General features: G+C 38.3%; 1 protein-coding gene across 1 annotated transcript in view; it reads right to left on the reverse strand.

Moving 5' to 3' along the window:
• The window catches only part of MBOAT2 (membrane bound O-acyltransferase domain containing 2), an 83331-nt gene extending 66301 nt beyond the window's left edge, over positions 1 to 17030 (reverse strand). Inside the window, exons 1-3 of the mRNA XM_009893264.1 lie at positions 16995 to 17030; positions 16780 to 16925; positions 13120 to 13197 (exon numbers count right to left, since the gene is read on the reverse strand). Coding sequence (XP_009891566.1) covers positions 13120 to 13197; positions 16780 to 16925; positions 16995 to 17030 — 260 coding nt within the window. The remainder of the gene's footprint in view (positions 1 to 13119; positions 13198 to 16779; positions 16926 to 16994) is intronic.
• Positions 17031 to 17263: the final 233 nt, after the last annotated feature.

Below are 17263 nucleotides of genomic sequence, written 5' to 3' on the forward strand. Positions count from 1 at the left end.
CCAGAACTGGACACAATACTCCAGATGTGGCCTCACCAGGGCAGAGTAGAGGGGGAGGATGACCTCCCTCGACCTGCTGGCCACGCTCTTTTTAATGCACCCCAGGATACCATTGACCTTCTTGGCTACAAGAACACATTGCTAGTTCATGGTCAACTTGTCCACCAGGACTCCCAGGTCCCTCTCTGCAGAGCTGCTTTCCAGCAGGTCAACCCCTAACCTGTACCAGGACATGAGGTTATTCCTCCCTAGGTGCATGACCCTACACTTGCCCTTCTTGAACTTAATTAGGTTCTTCTCTGCCCAACACTCTAGCCTGCCCAGGTCTTGCCATATGGCAGCACAGCCTTCTGGTGTGTCTGCGACTCCTCCCAGTTTTGTGTCACCAGCAAACTTGCTGAGGATATGCTCTGTCCCCTTATCCAGGTCATTTATGAATATGTTGAACAAGACTGGACTCAATACTGACCCCTGGGGAACACTGTTAGTTACAGGCCTCCAATTGGACTCTGCACCACTGATCACAACTCTGAGCTCTGCCATTCAGCCAGTTCTCAATCCACCTCACTGCCCACTCACCTAACCCACACTTCCTAAGCTTACCTATGAGGATGTCACGAAAGACAGTGTCAAAAGCCTTGCTGAAGTCGAGGTAGACAACATCCACTGCTCTCCCATCATCCCCCCAGCCAGTCATGCAATCATAGAAAGCTATCAGATTGGTTAAGCACAATTTCCCCTTGGTGAATCCATGTTGACCACTCCTGATAACCCGATAAACTCCTTTCCTCTACATGCTTAGACATGGCATCCGGGATGAGCTGTTCCATCACCTTTCCAGGGATGAAGGTGAGATTTCCCGGGTCCTCCTTCTTGCCCTTTTTGAAGGCTGGAGTGGCATCAGCTTTCCTCCAGTCCTCAAGCACCTCTCCTGTTCTCCATGACCTTTCAAGATGGAGAGTGGCTTCGCAGTAATATCTGCCAGCTCCCTTAGCATTCGTGGGTGCATCCCATCAGGGCCCATGGATTTGTGGGTATCAAGTTTGCCTAAATGATCCCTAACCCGATCCTCCTCAATCAAGGGAGAGCCTTCTTTTCTCCAGGCTCTCTCTCCTACCTCCAGGGTCTGGGATTCCTCAGGGCTGGCCTTAGCAGTAAAGACTGAAGCAAAGGCGGCATTCAGTAACTCCACCTTCTCTGCATCCTCCATCACCAGGGCACCTACCTAATTAAGCAGCAGGCCCACATTTTCACTAGTCTTCCTTTTCCTACTGATGTACTTGAAGAAGTCCTTCTTATTGTCCTTGACATCCCTTGCCAGGTTGAATTCCAAGTGGGCCTTAGCCTTCCTCGTTGCATCCCTGCATACTCTGACAGCACTCCTATACTCCTCCCAAGTAGCCAATCCCTTTTTCCACATTCTGTAAACTTCCTTCTTCTATCTGAGTTTTTCCAGAAGCTCCTTGCTCAGCCATGTCCAGTCTAAACCTCCCCTGGTGCAGCTTTGAACCACTCCCACATGTCCTGTTACTGGATCCCAGGGAAAAGAGATCAGCACCACTTGCCCTCCTCAGGAAGCTATAGAGAGCAACAAGGTCGCCCCTCAGCCTCCTTTTCTCTTAACTACACAAACCCAATCTCCTTAGCCCCTCCTCAAAGGACATTCCTTCCAGCCCTTCAGAAGTTCTGGTTTTTGTGTGTATTTTAGATGACTGATGTTGTACTTTGTATCTCAATCCTCATTCATAAGAGGATAGCAATGAGGAGCAGAAATCATTCCATAGTCTTGAGGTACTTGCGCTTCTACACTGCAAAGGGAATACCTTTGCAGGATCTTGAAAAATGCACTGAGTAGTTATAGGAATAGCAAAACATGGCTGCCACAATAAACTAAACTCAAGCTGCTTCTGGGTGCCTTAGGCTCCTTTATTTAGACCCTTCTACTGTTTATACAGATTGTGTCACATACACTAATTTCTCAAACATGAAGTGTGGAAAAATGCCAGAGAAACTATTCGGCTTCCAAAGCCACATATCAAACCAACATCAGAATAAAGCTTTATTTCAACCCACTTTTCAGAAGCCACCTATGAACCAAGTGTTTGCTTTCACACTCTGTTGAAAGGTTTAGAAAGCCTTAGCTATTTCCATTTAGAGATATCCTGCCTAAATAGGGATGTTGTTACTTCAGACATTTATATAAAACACAGCAAAATCTGTTCTTCCGCTCTCCAGCAGCCAGGAATGATGAAGAAGCCACTGGAGCTCTGATAGCATCTTGGTAGCAAGGCCCTCCTGTTCTTCTGGAAAGCTCCCTCAGGCCCAGTAATACACCACATCATGTTGTGCCTGTGATCAGTAATGACTGTGCAAACTGCTTAGCACTTGGCTACACTCAGCATTTTTTATTTCAGCCTCAGTTTTGAAGATTAACACATTACATTGCGCAAGGTACTTGCATCTTCTTACTAGATGTAGACACACAGCAAACCAGCTTCACTACCATATTGTCAAAATTTCCCAGAAAATAGAACACCAAAAGCTCCACTATCACTGAAGGCAGATTTCAGATGGGAGTCACAGAGCCATTTACAGTAGCTTTTTTTATCTACCCACTTCTCTTTCAACATAATCAAGTGCAACTTTTAAACAGCAAGGTTTGAAATTTACCACCATAAACCAGTAAGCTTCCCAGCTAAAAACTATGCTGATACACAAGGAAACGGGACTTGTTGCATATAGCCCTCTTAAAATTTCCAGGCAATTCATCCATCCTGAAGAAAGTATAAATAAACCCCTTATGTATCTTCTCATGGCATAGAAGAATGGACTTCTTGTTTGAATACTGGAAACACATTTGTTTTCAAATGCAGTTGAAAAGTTAATTGAAAGTAAAACCAAACTTGAAGTATCAAATACTGTCTCTGATATCTATTACCCAGCCTGGCTACCACATGTTTCTACTGACTTAGAGCTACAAGATTTACGTACTTTCTCTTGGCATAGTCTGTTTTGTGTGTTTTGCTCCTACCACCCTTTTACTCTCTTACAAAAAAGGACAGGAAGACAGACTACTACTTGTTGCCTAATGTGGTCTCCTCCTACCAAAATAATTGTCTCAATTCAGTTGTTTTATTTCACTTTAAATTGAAATAAGCCTAATAGATTTAAGTTAACAATGAAATTTGACAATACTGTGCAATTATTGGGTGAGGGGAAATTAAAGAATAAAAAACGCTTTTGTAGCAAGTCCAGATCAGATCAGAAAACTAAGCTTCATGAAGTCACCTCAAATAAATGTTAAGCTATAATAGACATTGAAGCAAGACACCAAAAGGAAATGGCTAGCATGCTTATGACAACTGGAGCTATCCAGGATCACGATCGTATTAAGGAAGACTTGGGTTTCACAGAGGAACCTGCTCCACTTGATCCTGCTTTGAACAAGGGGGGTTAAACTCAGAAACACTTCCCTCCTCAGCTATTCTGTGATCTCATCTTTGACTTCTAGAAAAGTCATTCCTGCAAAACCAATCAGCTTTAAAAGCTATACAAAACTTACTAACACATTTAATTGAGACACCAGATTTTAAACTGAAGAAGTTTGTATTGTTTAAATATCAATGCCTTTTATGTACATCCACCTTCCCTTAAAGGAAACAAAACACAAACAGATTTTTTTTCTGGTTTGTTGTGCATCTGTAACAGAAAGAGTCATCATCTTTTACTTATTCAAACATCTTTTAGTGCCAACACAGACCCATCGTACACCACCACTTGCAGTTCTACAGGCAAAACTGGCTTGCATAATTTACAGCCAACAGTTCCATTAAGGACAATGAAATGATTGTTTGCTGAGCTTGTCATAACCACTCAAGTGAAATTTGTCTCAAATACAAGATATTTCACCAAAGAATAAGAAACTATGCAGAAGCATGCACTTAGAGAACAAAGTTGACTATAATACACAAAATCCTTGCATCTGATCTCTCATCACAAACACCGCTGGTTCAATTCAGTCAATGCCATGCAACCAGAATTTTTAATCAACTCTTATTAGCAGCAGTCTTTGCCAGGAGCTGAAGAAGAACACAGCTTTCACTGAACTCTTCTAGGTACAATTTATTCTGCCACTTCATTTTGTAGGGAGCCTGATTTATTTGACATCAATAGTTTGTTGAGGTAATAAACCATGCAGCAATGATACCATGACTCAGAGCTCATTTGCTAGCAGTCAAGTTGCTTGGCAGCATGACAGGCAGAGTAATGTGCCTTGAAGAAATATCTATATAGATGCTACAGTTTCAGAGATTACCAAACACATACAGAGCCCAGAAAACATGACTTTACTCTCACTATCAATTTTCTTTTGCTTGATTGATTGTGCTCAGCTTCACTTTGAGCACAAAGATTAAAAAAAAAAAAAAATTGAGATCTATGCAAGCCAAAAAGCAATAGCTATTCAGTCCCAACAGATATCTAACACACCCAGCCTTTTTACACTACTGCTTTTATCCAAAAAAAGGTTGTCCTCTATATACTTATAGAAATCAAGTACACAGTGTGAAAAAACTACCTATTAATTTAAAGTTAAGGAAGTCAGAGAACCCTCTTTCAGGTAAACATCAATACTCAATACTATATAGCTACTTCATAAAAGAGAAGTCCAGAAATTTTTTCACCTGAGTTTTCTGAAGTGTGATGATAGAGGTTTCATATGCCAACAACACTGTTAAAATGCCTGTTCCTCTGAGAACTCAGTTCTTTGAATAATATCAGCAACCAAGTTGAAAATAAAATAAATTAAAAAAAAAGGAAGAGGGAGGGAATTTAAAAACAGACTGATTCAGACTCTTCTCCCTTGCTCGGGCAGGGGGGTTGGACTAGATGATCTCCAGTGGTGCCTTCCAACCCTGACCATTCTGTGATTCCGTGAAATACGAAGTATACAATCAGATATTTTTCTAGTTGCATTAAGACAGCATATGTCCCTTTTGTACTAAAGCAACTGAAGTGACTACAACACTTCAAAAATCCTTATTTTGCATTTTAGTTCATTATCTTTATCAGCCTCTCTACTTAAATCCCAGCCTTCACAAAGCTGAAGACACTATATGATTCCTGTCCTTCCTTCTTTCTCCCTTTCTTCTCTCTCCATTGGGGGCTGGAACAAGGATTAAATGAATGTATTTAATCTTTATTTAAAAATAAGGTAAAAGTGACAGGTACTAAAGATAAGAAAACTCCAGTTCTATTTTTCACTCCATTTCTGTAATTACAAAAATTATGATGAATAAAGGCCTGTCAATTCAAATATACCAATTTTATGAAGGATAATATATCAAGTTATTTCTCAACTTATACCTTTATTGTTTTAAAGAGTGTATTGAGTTCTACCCAAGCACAGCCAAGAGAGTTGCAGGAAGTTATTGAAGTGGATGAACTTGTAATAGCTATTTAAAACAAATACTTTCAAAAGAATTTCATAAGGATTACTAGGAAATTCCTTCACAGCTGTTTACTTCAACAAGTGCTCACTTTTCCAGTCATTGAAGACAGCCATCCGTTTACATGACTATTTTTGCAATGGTCAAATCTTCAGCCCACAGAGAAGCACTGCCTGGTGCTAGTCAGCGCTTCCATTTTCACTCTTCAGAATATAAAAGTCTGATCTCTAGGTAAGCATCAGGAAAAAAACACCATACAACAAATTATGAAGATAAATAAGTCCATAAAGCACACTCAACCACCCCACCCCACCCCCACCCCCCAAACTCTAGCACTATTCATTTCAATTTTCAAGCTCCGCAGAAGTAAACAGGGATATAGTGGGGTTTGTTGTTTTGTTTTTTAATTTTAGTAGGGCAGTTCTAAACTGCATGTGGTTTTGATGAGCAACCTGATGTAGAAGTGAAACAAGGAGCATGTGGGAGGCAGGTATTAAACTTCAAAGAACTATAGCATATGCCCCACGCAAGTCCTATCCCCACATATCATGAAGGTAGCAGCAGCAAGAGACATTAATTTGAGTTGTGCAGAGCTCTCATCTGCACAATATCCACAGTTAACTCAAGTAAACACCTTTAAGTAGATCATCTGATTTAACCATATATAGAAGAAACTCAGCAGTGAAGGACAAAATTAACAGCCATGAGAAATTTTAATGAAAACATGAAACCTAAAGGGGGCCTACAGGAAAGCTGCAGAAGGACTTTATAGTAGGACGTGTAGTGAGAGGACGAGGGGGAATGGCTTTACACTGGAAGAGGGCAGGTTTAGATTAAACATTAGGAGGAAGTTTTTCACTTTGAGGGTGGTAAGGCACCGGACCAGGTTGCCCAGAGAGGTTGTTGAGGCCCCATCCCTGGAGGTGTTCAAGGCCAGGCTGGACGTGGCCTTGGGCAACCTGGTCTAGTGGGAGGTGTCCTTGCCCGTGGCAGGGGGGTTGGAACTCTATGATCTTCAAGGTCCCTTCCAACCTAAACCATTCTATGAAACCTATTTCAGATCACAAGCTTCGGTTACCTGTGGTAGTTCTATATTTTAACTCTGGTTTTAACTTTTTAAAATATATGTGCAAGGTAAGCTACATTCTTGAGGAAAAAAAATTAGGGTTCACCTCTGCAAACAAACAAGAAAAGTCTTTGCCATTACACAATAAAAACCTCAAAGATTTTAGGTAACTACGAAGACCATCTAGCAGCTAGACCGCATGCGTCGCTATTAAAAAAACAAACAAACAAACAACGAACCACCCAATTCAACAAGAGAGGTGAAGCACCCTCCTGCATAGAGTCATACTAGTATTTCTGATATCAGAAAATACCATTAACTCAACTTTTCAGAGTGCTCTGTCTGCTAAAATAGAAGTTCTCTGCATTTTTATCTCCAATATAAATACTTTAATGTCTTGTACTTCCTTGATAACCCAATAAGGTTCCTAACAATACTTGGTTTCAGTCCCCCAAATCATTGCTGTGGCTCTTCAAATGAGATTCAGTATTTCCAAATCATTCCATAATCCTGGATAAGTATAATGGGACAAAATTCTGCAATCTCACCACTACTTTTGGAAAGAAAAGAAAAGAAAAAAAAATTATCTTTTTTATATATTGAAGATTTGCATTAGCTATTTTAGCTACAACACTGCTCATGCTGCGACAGGTACACATAATGACCATCTACCCTTTCTTAGAGGGAAACCAACAAGTGCAATCCCTTTTCTCTGGGAAAAGACATACCACTTCAAAATGCAAAACTGATTATGTTTAGTTGATAACTATTGAAATATGCTCCTAAATACAGCCATCCGTTAGCCTTAGTGTTTATTTCTACTAGGGGAGGATAAGATTTCTATGCATCCTGTAGAAAATATACTCTTTAATATGTATATGATTTTCATCTATACAAAAATTACTTTTTAATTGTTTTTTTAATCACGTACAAACTTTTTATAATTACAAAATTTTAAGGGTTTTTTTTTTGCATTTAACATAGATCTGATAAGACAAAAACTGCTTGCAGTGACAGAACAATACTTGTTATTTCAGTCTTTATGTTATTTAGCGCTACAGAACCAGTAGATCTCATCTTCCTCCATCTTGCATTTATCCTTGGCTGAATGATAAGAACATACTTAATATTTTTCAGCTCTCAATTAGTTTCTTAACTGCAAATAAGTTTATATTTGCACTAACTGTAGAAGCAGAAATGCAGAAAAATTGCGTTTGCATATGTAGAACAGTTCACAGCTACTAATATTTCGAATTCTAAATCCAGGTATTCTCAGTGCTGTGGTCACTGTCCTTTGGCAGCTACCTATGTACCAGACATTTTTATTAAAGTTACATAAACAAATTACAAAATTGCAACTGAGGAGTTATACCAGATAGTTTACGGTTGTCTGAATGCCCTCACACCTTCAAAGAACTGTAATGATATTGGCAGGCTACCAATCCTAGATTTGCTAAAAATTATTATTAGAAATTGATACTGTTTCTTAGCCAAACCCTTAACGATCATTAGATATTGCTATTTCAGTCTGCTGATTTGATGATTAATTTTAGATGTTGCTTCAGATCCTCTTTTACAGATTAAAAAGAAAATAAACTTTATCCACATCATATATGTTCTTCATAGACTAAGACACTTGTGATCAAATCAAAAGCAGACAGCAATAAATAAATAAAAAAACCCAAACAACCACAAATCCACAACAAACCAGCAAACTTACATTTACCTTGATCAAGGGCCTTTGGAAAAGAGAAGTTCAACTAACAGCCTAACACCCATTTTCAAAAATCATTTCAGCTCAGGAATGCTCTCACTTCTGAAGATACAAAGATGCTTATGAAAACCTTGCCAATAACTCACAGGATAAGGGAGAGTAGTTTACTTGATACATTTTGTATTTCACTGAAACCACGACTTTTAAACAATACCTAACAGTTTTCAGAGCAATCTGTGTTGTAGGCTAACTAGCAGTCAAACTTGTCTATCAACAAGTCATGACATTCAGCATTATTAAACACCTGACTGACAAATTAAGTGCCTCAATTAAATGCTGAGTGAATTAGTTCACTCAGATGAACAAGATTTATTTGTCTCTTAATCTGCGATTTCTAAAAATCAAACCACTGAGTTTCCTCCACCCCTCCTTTGCCAGATCTCCCACTGTTTGTCAAAGGCACAGCAAGGACTGAATGAAAAGGGGAGCAAGGCATTGCTCTGTCCTGGCTCTGGCTAGGAGGTGGAAGGGAACTTAATGAGGACTAACGTTCCCAAATCCCAAGGAAAGAGATGACCAGTAAGCACCTCCACAGGGGCCAGGCCAGTTACAACCGAAGTTTGTTTACTCAAATTCAAATATCTCTTTACATGTTCAAACAGCTCACATACATGAGCATAGGTACAGTACAAAGAACTGCGCGTGTATCAAAATAAAACAGAACCACAGAACGGTTGAGGTTGGGAGGGACTTCTGGAGATCATCTGGTCCAACCACCCCTGCTCAAGCAGGGCTACCCCGAGCCAGCTGCCCAGGACCATGTCCAGACAGCTTTTGAATATCTCCAAGGAGGGAGACTCCACAACCTCTCTCTCAGTAAAAAAGTGTTTCCTGCTCTTCAGACAGCACCTTCTGTGTTTCAGTTCATGCCCGTTACCTCTGGTCCTGTCACTGGGCACCACTGACAGCCTGGCTGCCTCCCTGCGGGTATTTTTATAAATTGATGAGATGCCCCTGAGCCTTCTCTTCTCCAGGCTGAACAGTCCCAGCTCTCTCAGCCTCTCCTCATAGAAGAGATGCTCCAGTCCCTTCGTCATCTTTGTGGCCCTGGTGGCACACACACATCAGCTCATTATGTATTTACTGCTACTAGTTATCTTCATTAATTTACTTTTCATAACTTAAATATGCCAGAAAACAGTTAAGTGATTTTTTTTTCTCTGTTCTAAAGCCAGAACTAACCTCCTTAAGTCTTAGTAGTTCAACTCCAGACTTCTGGAAGAAGAAAAGTATCATCCTGCAACTTGAAGCATAAACCAGAAGATATCAGACACGAATAGCATGTCTATCACTTGATTTTACATTAGCACATTTAAGAAATTTAAGTGAACAGTTTAACAGGAATGGTTTTAAATAAACAGATTTATTTTCTACACTGACACAGCTGGGACTTCTATATTTTGTCAGTGAAGTCACTGAGAAAACTACTGACTTCACTGAAGCAACTGTGAGCCCTATAATTAACTTTCCTTTACCCACAGGCTGAGGGACATTATTTATCAACCATAAAATGAACAATCAAGTCAAAAGAGATAGGATTACCTAGAAACCTTAAAAATCTTGTCATCAAATCACCTGTGCAAGCACTGCTTAAATAGCTCTTAGCTAACAGTAGCCAAAGGCTTTAAGGAAAAACCTTGTGGCATTAGGGCTTTTGTCTTTGAAGATAAGTAGCAATTTCACAACCATAGAAGAAACATAAGAATTTCTAAGGAAAAAAAAAAATAAAATATTAGCACCACATCAGTTAGCAAATGCAAATTCATTGGAAGTGAGAACTTGCTTAAACACATTTTTCAGTTTCACAATTAACTGAGCCATGAAAACACCAAATAAATATTAAGATAGCTTAGTCACAAATTAAACCTAAGAGCTTTTGAACAATTCAGGAGAGCTAGTGTTACCACTCCATCTTTCATTTAAAGTGCCATCAATTAAGTAAGACTTAAGTATAAAAACAATTGATCAACTTTAGTTAAATCCAAGTCTCAGATAACTCATATTCTACCAATTAACTTTATTCTAAAACTTGCTAAAATATAAAGGTGAAGTTTCCTTCCTTTTTAATATGGTCAGTTCTCCTCCCACCTCTCCCCCCCCCAAGTTTTACCGTTTTCTTTCTTTCTTGCCCCCTCCCTTTTATGTTGTTCAAGTAAGGCTTTCATCTTTAACATAACATGTATTGTCAAGACCAACCTAGAAGCAATAGCTGCACAAGGTTCAGTTCCCTCAGGAAAAACACAAAGGTAGCAGAGAATTTCAGGATCCAATGGAAGCACATTAAGAACACAGAGGCTTAGAAGAGTATCAGTATCAGACTCCAAAGTCTGCTTTGGAGAACGTAGTAGTTTATCAAAAACCTTTGCTTGCTTCAGATGGTAAGGAAAGCTGGTATACCCAGCACATAGCTGAACTGATAAACAGTCTAAACACTTTAGTTGCCTCTTATTTGTTTAAACAATTTTTAGAGAGGCTGGAGAGACTGAGGAACTGTATTAGGGGGCGGGGAAAGCAGGAAGGAGAGGGATAATGGTTTTCTAATGCATACACTTATGAAATCTGCAGTAGACCAAGCAGGACAGGGAAAAGAAAAGGGAAATTTACTTCAGTGAATTAATTTAGAGAATAGACAAAAAATATTTTTTACAATACACAAGTGGTTTTCCGATACAAAAAATCACTTGAATCCATATTTGGATTATGCATAGGTATTTGATGTTCTACAGTCTTCAATTTTAAGCAGCTTATGAACAATGCAGGTAACCTCTAACTAGGACTGCCAGCCAATGGGTCCCTCTATGACATACAAAGTATATCCCAAAACTTGTGATATGCAGTTATATGCAAGTACTCTAATTAGTTGTATACACACACGCACACCCCCCCTGTAAAACACTGATGGGGCCCTTCTCTGGTCCTGAGGCCAGGTGGTACCAGCTGCACCCTCCTATACAGCACTTAACCTTAAATCTCCACTGGGCTCTATCAGACATGTTTGTAGCCCGAAGACAAACATTTAGGTGGGGAGAGGAGTCATTCACATTGGTTTCTGTTCAGATTGCCAAACAGAAAGCTGTAAGTGGCATTTTCATAGCAGAAAATTGAGTACGTGTTGCATTCCTCCAGTAAAAGGTACAGGCATATAGGGAACACTAAGAGACATCACTGCTTCTGGGATACCTTGGCAATGGAGGGAGCAAAACTTGTACAGTCTTACCTGTATCGCCTATTCGGAATGGCTTCTGTAGCTTCCCATACAGCACCCAAGCATTGTCCACAACTCAAAGTAACAAATTACTCCATTTCTTATATTTTTTTCCTCCACTGAAAGAGCTTTCTAGTTTTATCCAATGGTATGTTAATTCATACTGTGCCAGAGCAACATAAGCCCGGTAGTCAAATCTAGGTTTTACCCCCCACCCTGCACAGTAACTAAGAGTAACAGAGAACATACATACACAGTTGTGTATAGGACAGTAAACAGTTCAGCAGATCAGTTGTTAAAACAGCTGGTATGAATTGGGAGGATCAGGAACTAGCGAGTTCACTTGCTCCAATGCAGGAATGTTAAATACATGCATGCATGCCTACCTGCCCCACTACTAGGGAAGTAAACCACTGCTAAATTTCCTCTTACAAGAAACCTATGTAATTTGTTAGGATAAAGACTAAAGTATTCCTGCCTGGTAGCTCCCTTTGCAGCTTTTAACTACATTAATAATTTCTTTAGAATACTAAGCTACATAAATTATAACTTGCACTGTTACATATCTAAAGATAAATTGATATAAGTTGCTTAAAACAAATTCTAATCAAATAAGGCATTAGAATACAAACCAGCCATCCAAAGATGAAGTTCTCTCACATCTGCAGTAGTTTGAATACATCAGGTTTTATAGAAAATCCTAGAAATAAGAGCCTAATAGAGCATATTTCAAAAGACAACGAAATTATATTCAGTAACAGAGCATAAAGAAGTGGAGTGTTCTAATAGGCAGGATTATGAACTAAGGCCACCCTGGCTTTGCACTTTAGATGTAAAGCAATCTTCTTTTTTGTTTCTTTTACTAGCATCTTTCCTGACAGCCTCACATACTTCAGGAACCTATTCAAGCAAAGATTTGCTATTTTACTAAACATTTATGCAGGAATTAACACAGTGGGAACCTAATTTGGTTCCGATCTCTAGACTAGTGGAATAGTAAAACATACATATATAGTAACAAAATAAAAGTCTTTCCTGCTTTTAAGAATGATTGGAAATAGAAACAAGTGCCATTCTATATGTATTCAGATACCACTAATCTAATCATGCATTCAAGCAAACCTAAAATAATACCCTGCATAGGCAATTTGACTACAGTGTTCTTAACCTGAGACAACATTAACATTGCGTTATTCTTACAAAACAAAACAAAAAAGACAAAATGACAAACAGTACCTAAAAACATTTATCTCACAAATTCTGCTCCCTTCAGACTTCTTCCTGCTACTAGCACTGGCTGTTACCAAATTGCATTGAGTTAACCCATTTTTGAAACATCTAGAATTATTTATGATGAAGTAATGACAGAAAAATCAGAATGCTGAGAACACAAAAAGTCTCCATGGAATATTACCAATTGTAAGAAACTACAGATATTCCAAAAAGCTGGTAAAAATACCCAAATAAGCCATTTTCTCTCCTGGAAATAAAACCATGGTTAGCAGAATTCAAATAATGAAATAACATAGTACAACCAGAAGTATGGCATATGCACACAGTTACAAAAAAACCTAAACAGTAGCATTCTTGTAAAAGCAAAAAAAATACTTTTAGAATGGAAACTTACTTGTGCATATTTTCCACTCCTATTATGATCATGATATAGTAGGAAATTCCACTTTGTATAACAAAGTGTAAGGCATACCTAGGGGGGGAAAAAAAAGTAAACCCTCATGGCAATTTCATTAATGACAATAAATGGCATGCATTTATTTATTTAACATGACGTTAAATAGATTTGTCAAATTTTAACTTCATCACTGCTTCCAAAAAACCCTTTTTATTCTATTTAGATTTTCTGCAGCCCTCCCTTCTGTTGAGAGCTTCACCCTTTTAGCACAGCAGAGAGCAGTAATGAACAAAAACTACAGACATAGCTAGAATTCTCCAGCTCATAAACAATAATACAAAGAATATGTCCCATAATACTTCCACTTGGCATTATTTCATATGTAAATAACATTAATGTTTTGTGGTTCAAATTCCATACTCATCTTTTTACCCATTTGCAACAGTAGGTAACTCAGAAAAGGCCCAAAATATCTTAGTATCCACAATATTAGTATATGGGAAGATTGCCCAGTCAATAGAAATGGTAACCCTGTCCAGCCAGTCCCTTCGCCCCAGGTCATCAATAACTGATAAAGGGATGGTGGTGACAATGGTCTCAAAAACACAAGACAAAAAAAACCTACACACCAAGAACCCACAGATCTATTTCACAAAGGTGCTCTAACCTCTTTTTTTCCCCCCCACAGCTTACTACCATAGCTACCACATCACCTTTGTTTTGGATTTTTTGGCTTTTGTTTTTTATTTAATGAGTTCTATTTCAGTAAGCTAGTAGAACTGGCGGCAAACCATTGCCAGTGATTGGGGAAAAGCATCCGATCTTCAGTAAGTTTCTCTTTCAATCTGGTACTTTACCCTAAGTGCTTCAGCAGCATACTTACATGTGCTCAAGTGACACACTGATCTAGTTTTGGATTTTTGCCACAAAAACCAGCCTAAAAAGCAGCTAATATTTTGTTATACTGATACTGTTTTCTTTCAGCTTGTCATCAGCAATTTCCTAACTTCACTCCTCATCTATTCATAAGGAAACGTCTTCAAAGACTTTCAACAAGAAACCCAGCTCTATCCATGTGAAACCCTACCAACTCTACACATGATCAACTGAGGGAAAACAATTCACTTGAATATTCAAATGACCTTCAAAATCTTGACTTTTTATGGAAGACCCAATCGGCACATGGTCCCCTGCTTCACTACTAGCTAGTCTCGTCTAAGATATGACTACCTAAAATTCAAACGCACATTTAATATGCAATTGCCAAACAAAAAAAATATTCACTTTTTCCTCTTCATATCAGGCACATATTAGCAACACTGTGTAGCAAAGACAGGCATTAGTGAAATGACAACAATTTAAGTTTAAGAAGTTTGCTTCTTAAACAGAGAAAGGGACATAATAATATACCAAAGTCTGGAAAAAATTGAGTTGACATGGAGTACCATATCAAGACTGCAGTTTCAGAAAATATTTCTTTCAGAGTTGTTAACAGTAGCAATATGATTGATGTACAACTTGAAAATGAAAAGGAATGCATTTAAATACAACCTGAAGTAGTAAATTTTAGCTACACACAAAGGGGACTGTAGTCATTTTATCCTATTTGCTTTTATCCCAAGGGAATTATCCCTTCTCTTCCCATCCCACATCACCATCACTACAAAGGTAACTGAAGACTAACACATCTGAAGTTGAAACGCACTACATAATGACTAATAAATACTCTTAAAGGGTGCAGATTCCAAACTATCTCCCACATTTAGGTTTGCGTGAAGTTTTCTGCAAATCTACATTTACTATAAACACCATGTAAGAAAACAGGAAGAGTTTCCCTTTCATACACACACATGTTATAACACAACTGAAGAGCTGCTGAAGGTATACCACGGGATTGTAACCTACACGTATACTTGATTCCTTAGGGAGGGGTGAGGGACACCAAACAAAACAAAACCCTCAAAAAACATGCACCTATAAGACATACTTAAGCAATAGGAAAAAGAGCTGGCACAAGTGCAACAGAAATATCAGCTTTCTAAAGAATGTGTACTTTTAACATCTTAAATTATGTTTTTTCTTTTCAGCACCTTAAGAAAGCTTTTAGTTCCATGACTAAGAAAAACACCTTTCAGGAAAATAGAAATTCATTGCTAAAATAATTGCTTTAAGTATGATCCAAAACAAACTAGAATAATCTGGATTTCTACTACGGCGTAAAATTTCTCTCCAATTTCTTCTCCTGGGCTTATTGTCAATGAGAGGCTTCCACAAATCTTTATTTATGTCTGTTGGGGGTGGAGGTTGTTTCTTTCTAAAGTTTCCCATTCCCAAATTTCAGATACAAATATATTGTTAACACTTTCTGATCACAAGCTAGAATTAATGATTTCTGTTTTGAAACAATGGATACAGAACATGCTGCTAAAGCTTACACAGTTCTCACAAAACCCACACACAGTAGCACCTATCTCACATACCATCCTCCTCATTTGGTGATAAGACTGGAAGTCTTTGACATCAGATTGTTCTCTCAAAGCAGAATACCATGGCCAAAAATTTAAGAAATACATGGGAGTTATGGAATTATATACACAAGTAAACGGCATGTGTAAATCCAAAGATTAAAACTTACTGATTTTTCTTTTCCTAAATTTAAAAGCAATACATATCAACTAATGTTGAGAAGCCTCTGCAACATGCCAAGATCGAGGCCAAATCTGTGGTTTGGAATTTCAGGATTTATTTATATACACAGCATGTGCATCTTCCCACCTGCACAGCAGCTTGATTAATTGCCCCTACTTCAGTAATAGTCTACAACAGTCAGTGTAAGTAAGTCTTCTATATACTTAAAGCTGAGCAAGCACTTTGTTTACCGTGCAATAAAACAGAACCAGCACTTAATTAATCTTAAACCAGCTTGGGAAGATGAGAGCCATTTAGTAAGCTAATTTTGAAGGAAAAAAAATGAAAATAAAATTCACGAAACTAAGTGCATACCCTTTATTAACCCTGCTAACATTCCGGCTTGCTATACTGAAAAGATCAAGACTCAAGAACAGCAGTTACAGAAAATTTGTGCTTAAAAAAAAACCCCAAACAACAAAAAACCACACCCACACTCCAGAACATAAAAGAAATCCTCACACACACACACAAAAAAAAAAAAAAAAAAAATCAAGGCCAGCTCCTTTCCAGGTGTTTTATACTACTTAGGAGCATCACCAATACTGCAGTTCTGGCCACTCTTCCTACAAAGTCAGATTATATTCAATATTCAGAAAAAGACACAGCAAGTTATTTCATGCAGTGACTATTTAAGAGGAATTATCTTAGTCATCACACCTGTGCTGTGCCTCAAGAAAATACTTCTCAAGCAAGTTTACAGAAAAACTGGTACAAGTTAAACAAACTGCACCTGCTCCATTCTCTCAAATCCACACGAAGACAGTATATTAGTTACCAGTTTGCAAATGGGAGATCTTTCAAAATTTGTGCACCACAACAGAAAATTTAAACTGATTTCTGTACATTTGCAGCACCTAAAAACCACAGAATTAGGTAATAAGGTTCTTCATAACAAAACTTTGCTTCGCTGCAAACAAGAAATGAAAAACTACAAGTCCCTGAAAAGTGAATTTAAATGCAACTTACCATCCAAAACAAAAAAGTGCAAGATAAAGGCCCAAGAGGGTTGCAACAACATGTCTTATAAATGGGCTAGTTTTGCTTGAATGAAGATATGTTCGAAACCAAAAAGCCGCAAGCAAGGCAAACAGTTGGCACACTACAAAGTTGACCTGCATAAAAAAGAAAAGAAAAAACTTCTCACACACTTGTGTATTAAAAATTATCAGAAATATCCATACTTTATTAGCAATTTGTAGAACCTTTGGCTCTGCCATAGCTCTTACCACAGCACGTCAGCCTCAAAGAGCTTCTCCTGGGAACCCCTCCCCTCCTAAAGCACAAAACTGCGCTCCCCGGAGCAGCCAAGAAGAAAAGATACAACAAACCTGTAGAGGCAATCTGTGCATGAATCAAGAAAAAAATTTTGTTGTTTTTTTTTTTTTTTACACATATTTTCCCATAAATTTTCTATATACTAAACCACTCTGTCAACCATGGAATCATTATA

The sequence above is a fragment of the Charadrius vociferus genome, unplaced genomic scaffold (assembly GCF_000708025.1).
Source record: "Charadrius vociferus isolate BGI_N301 unplaced genomic scaffold, ASM70802v2 scaffold269, whole genome shotgun sequence".
NCBI classification, from domain to species: Eukaryota; Metazoa; Chordata; class Aves; order Charadriiformes; family Charadriidae; genus Charadrius; species Charadrius vociferus.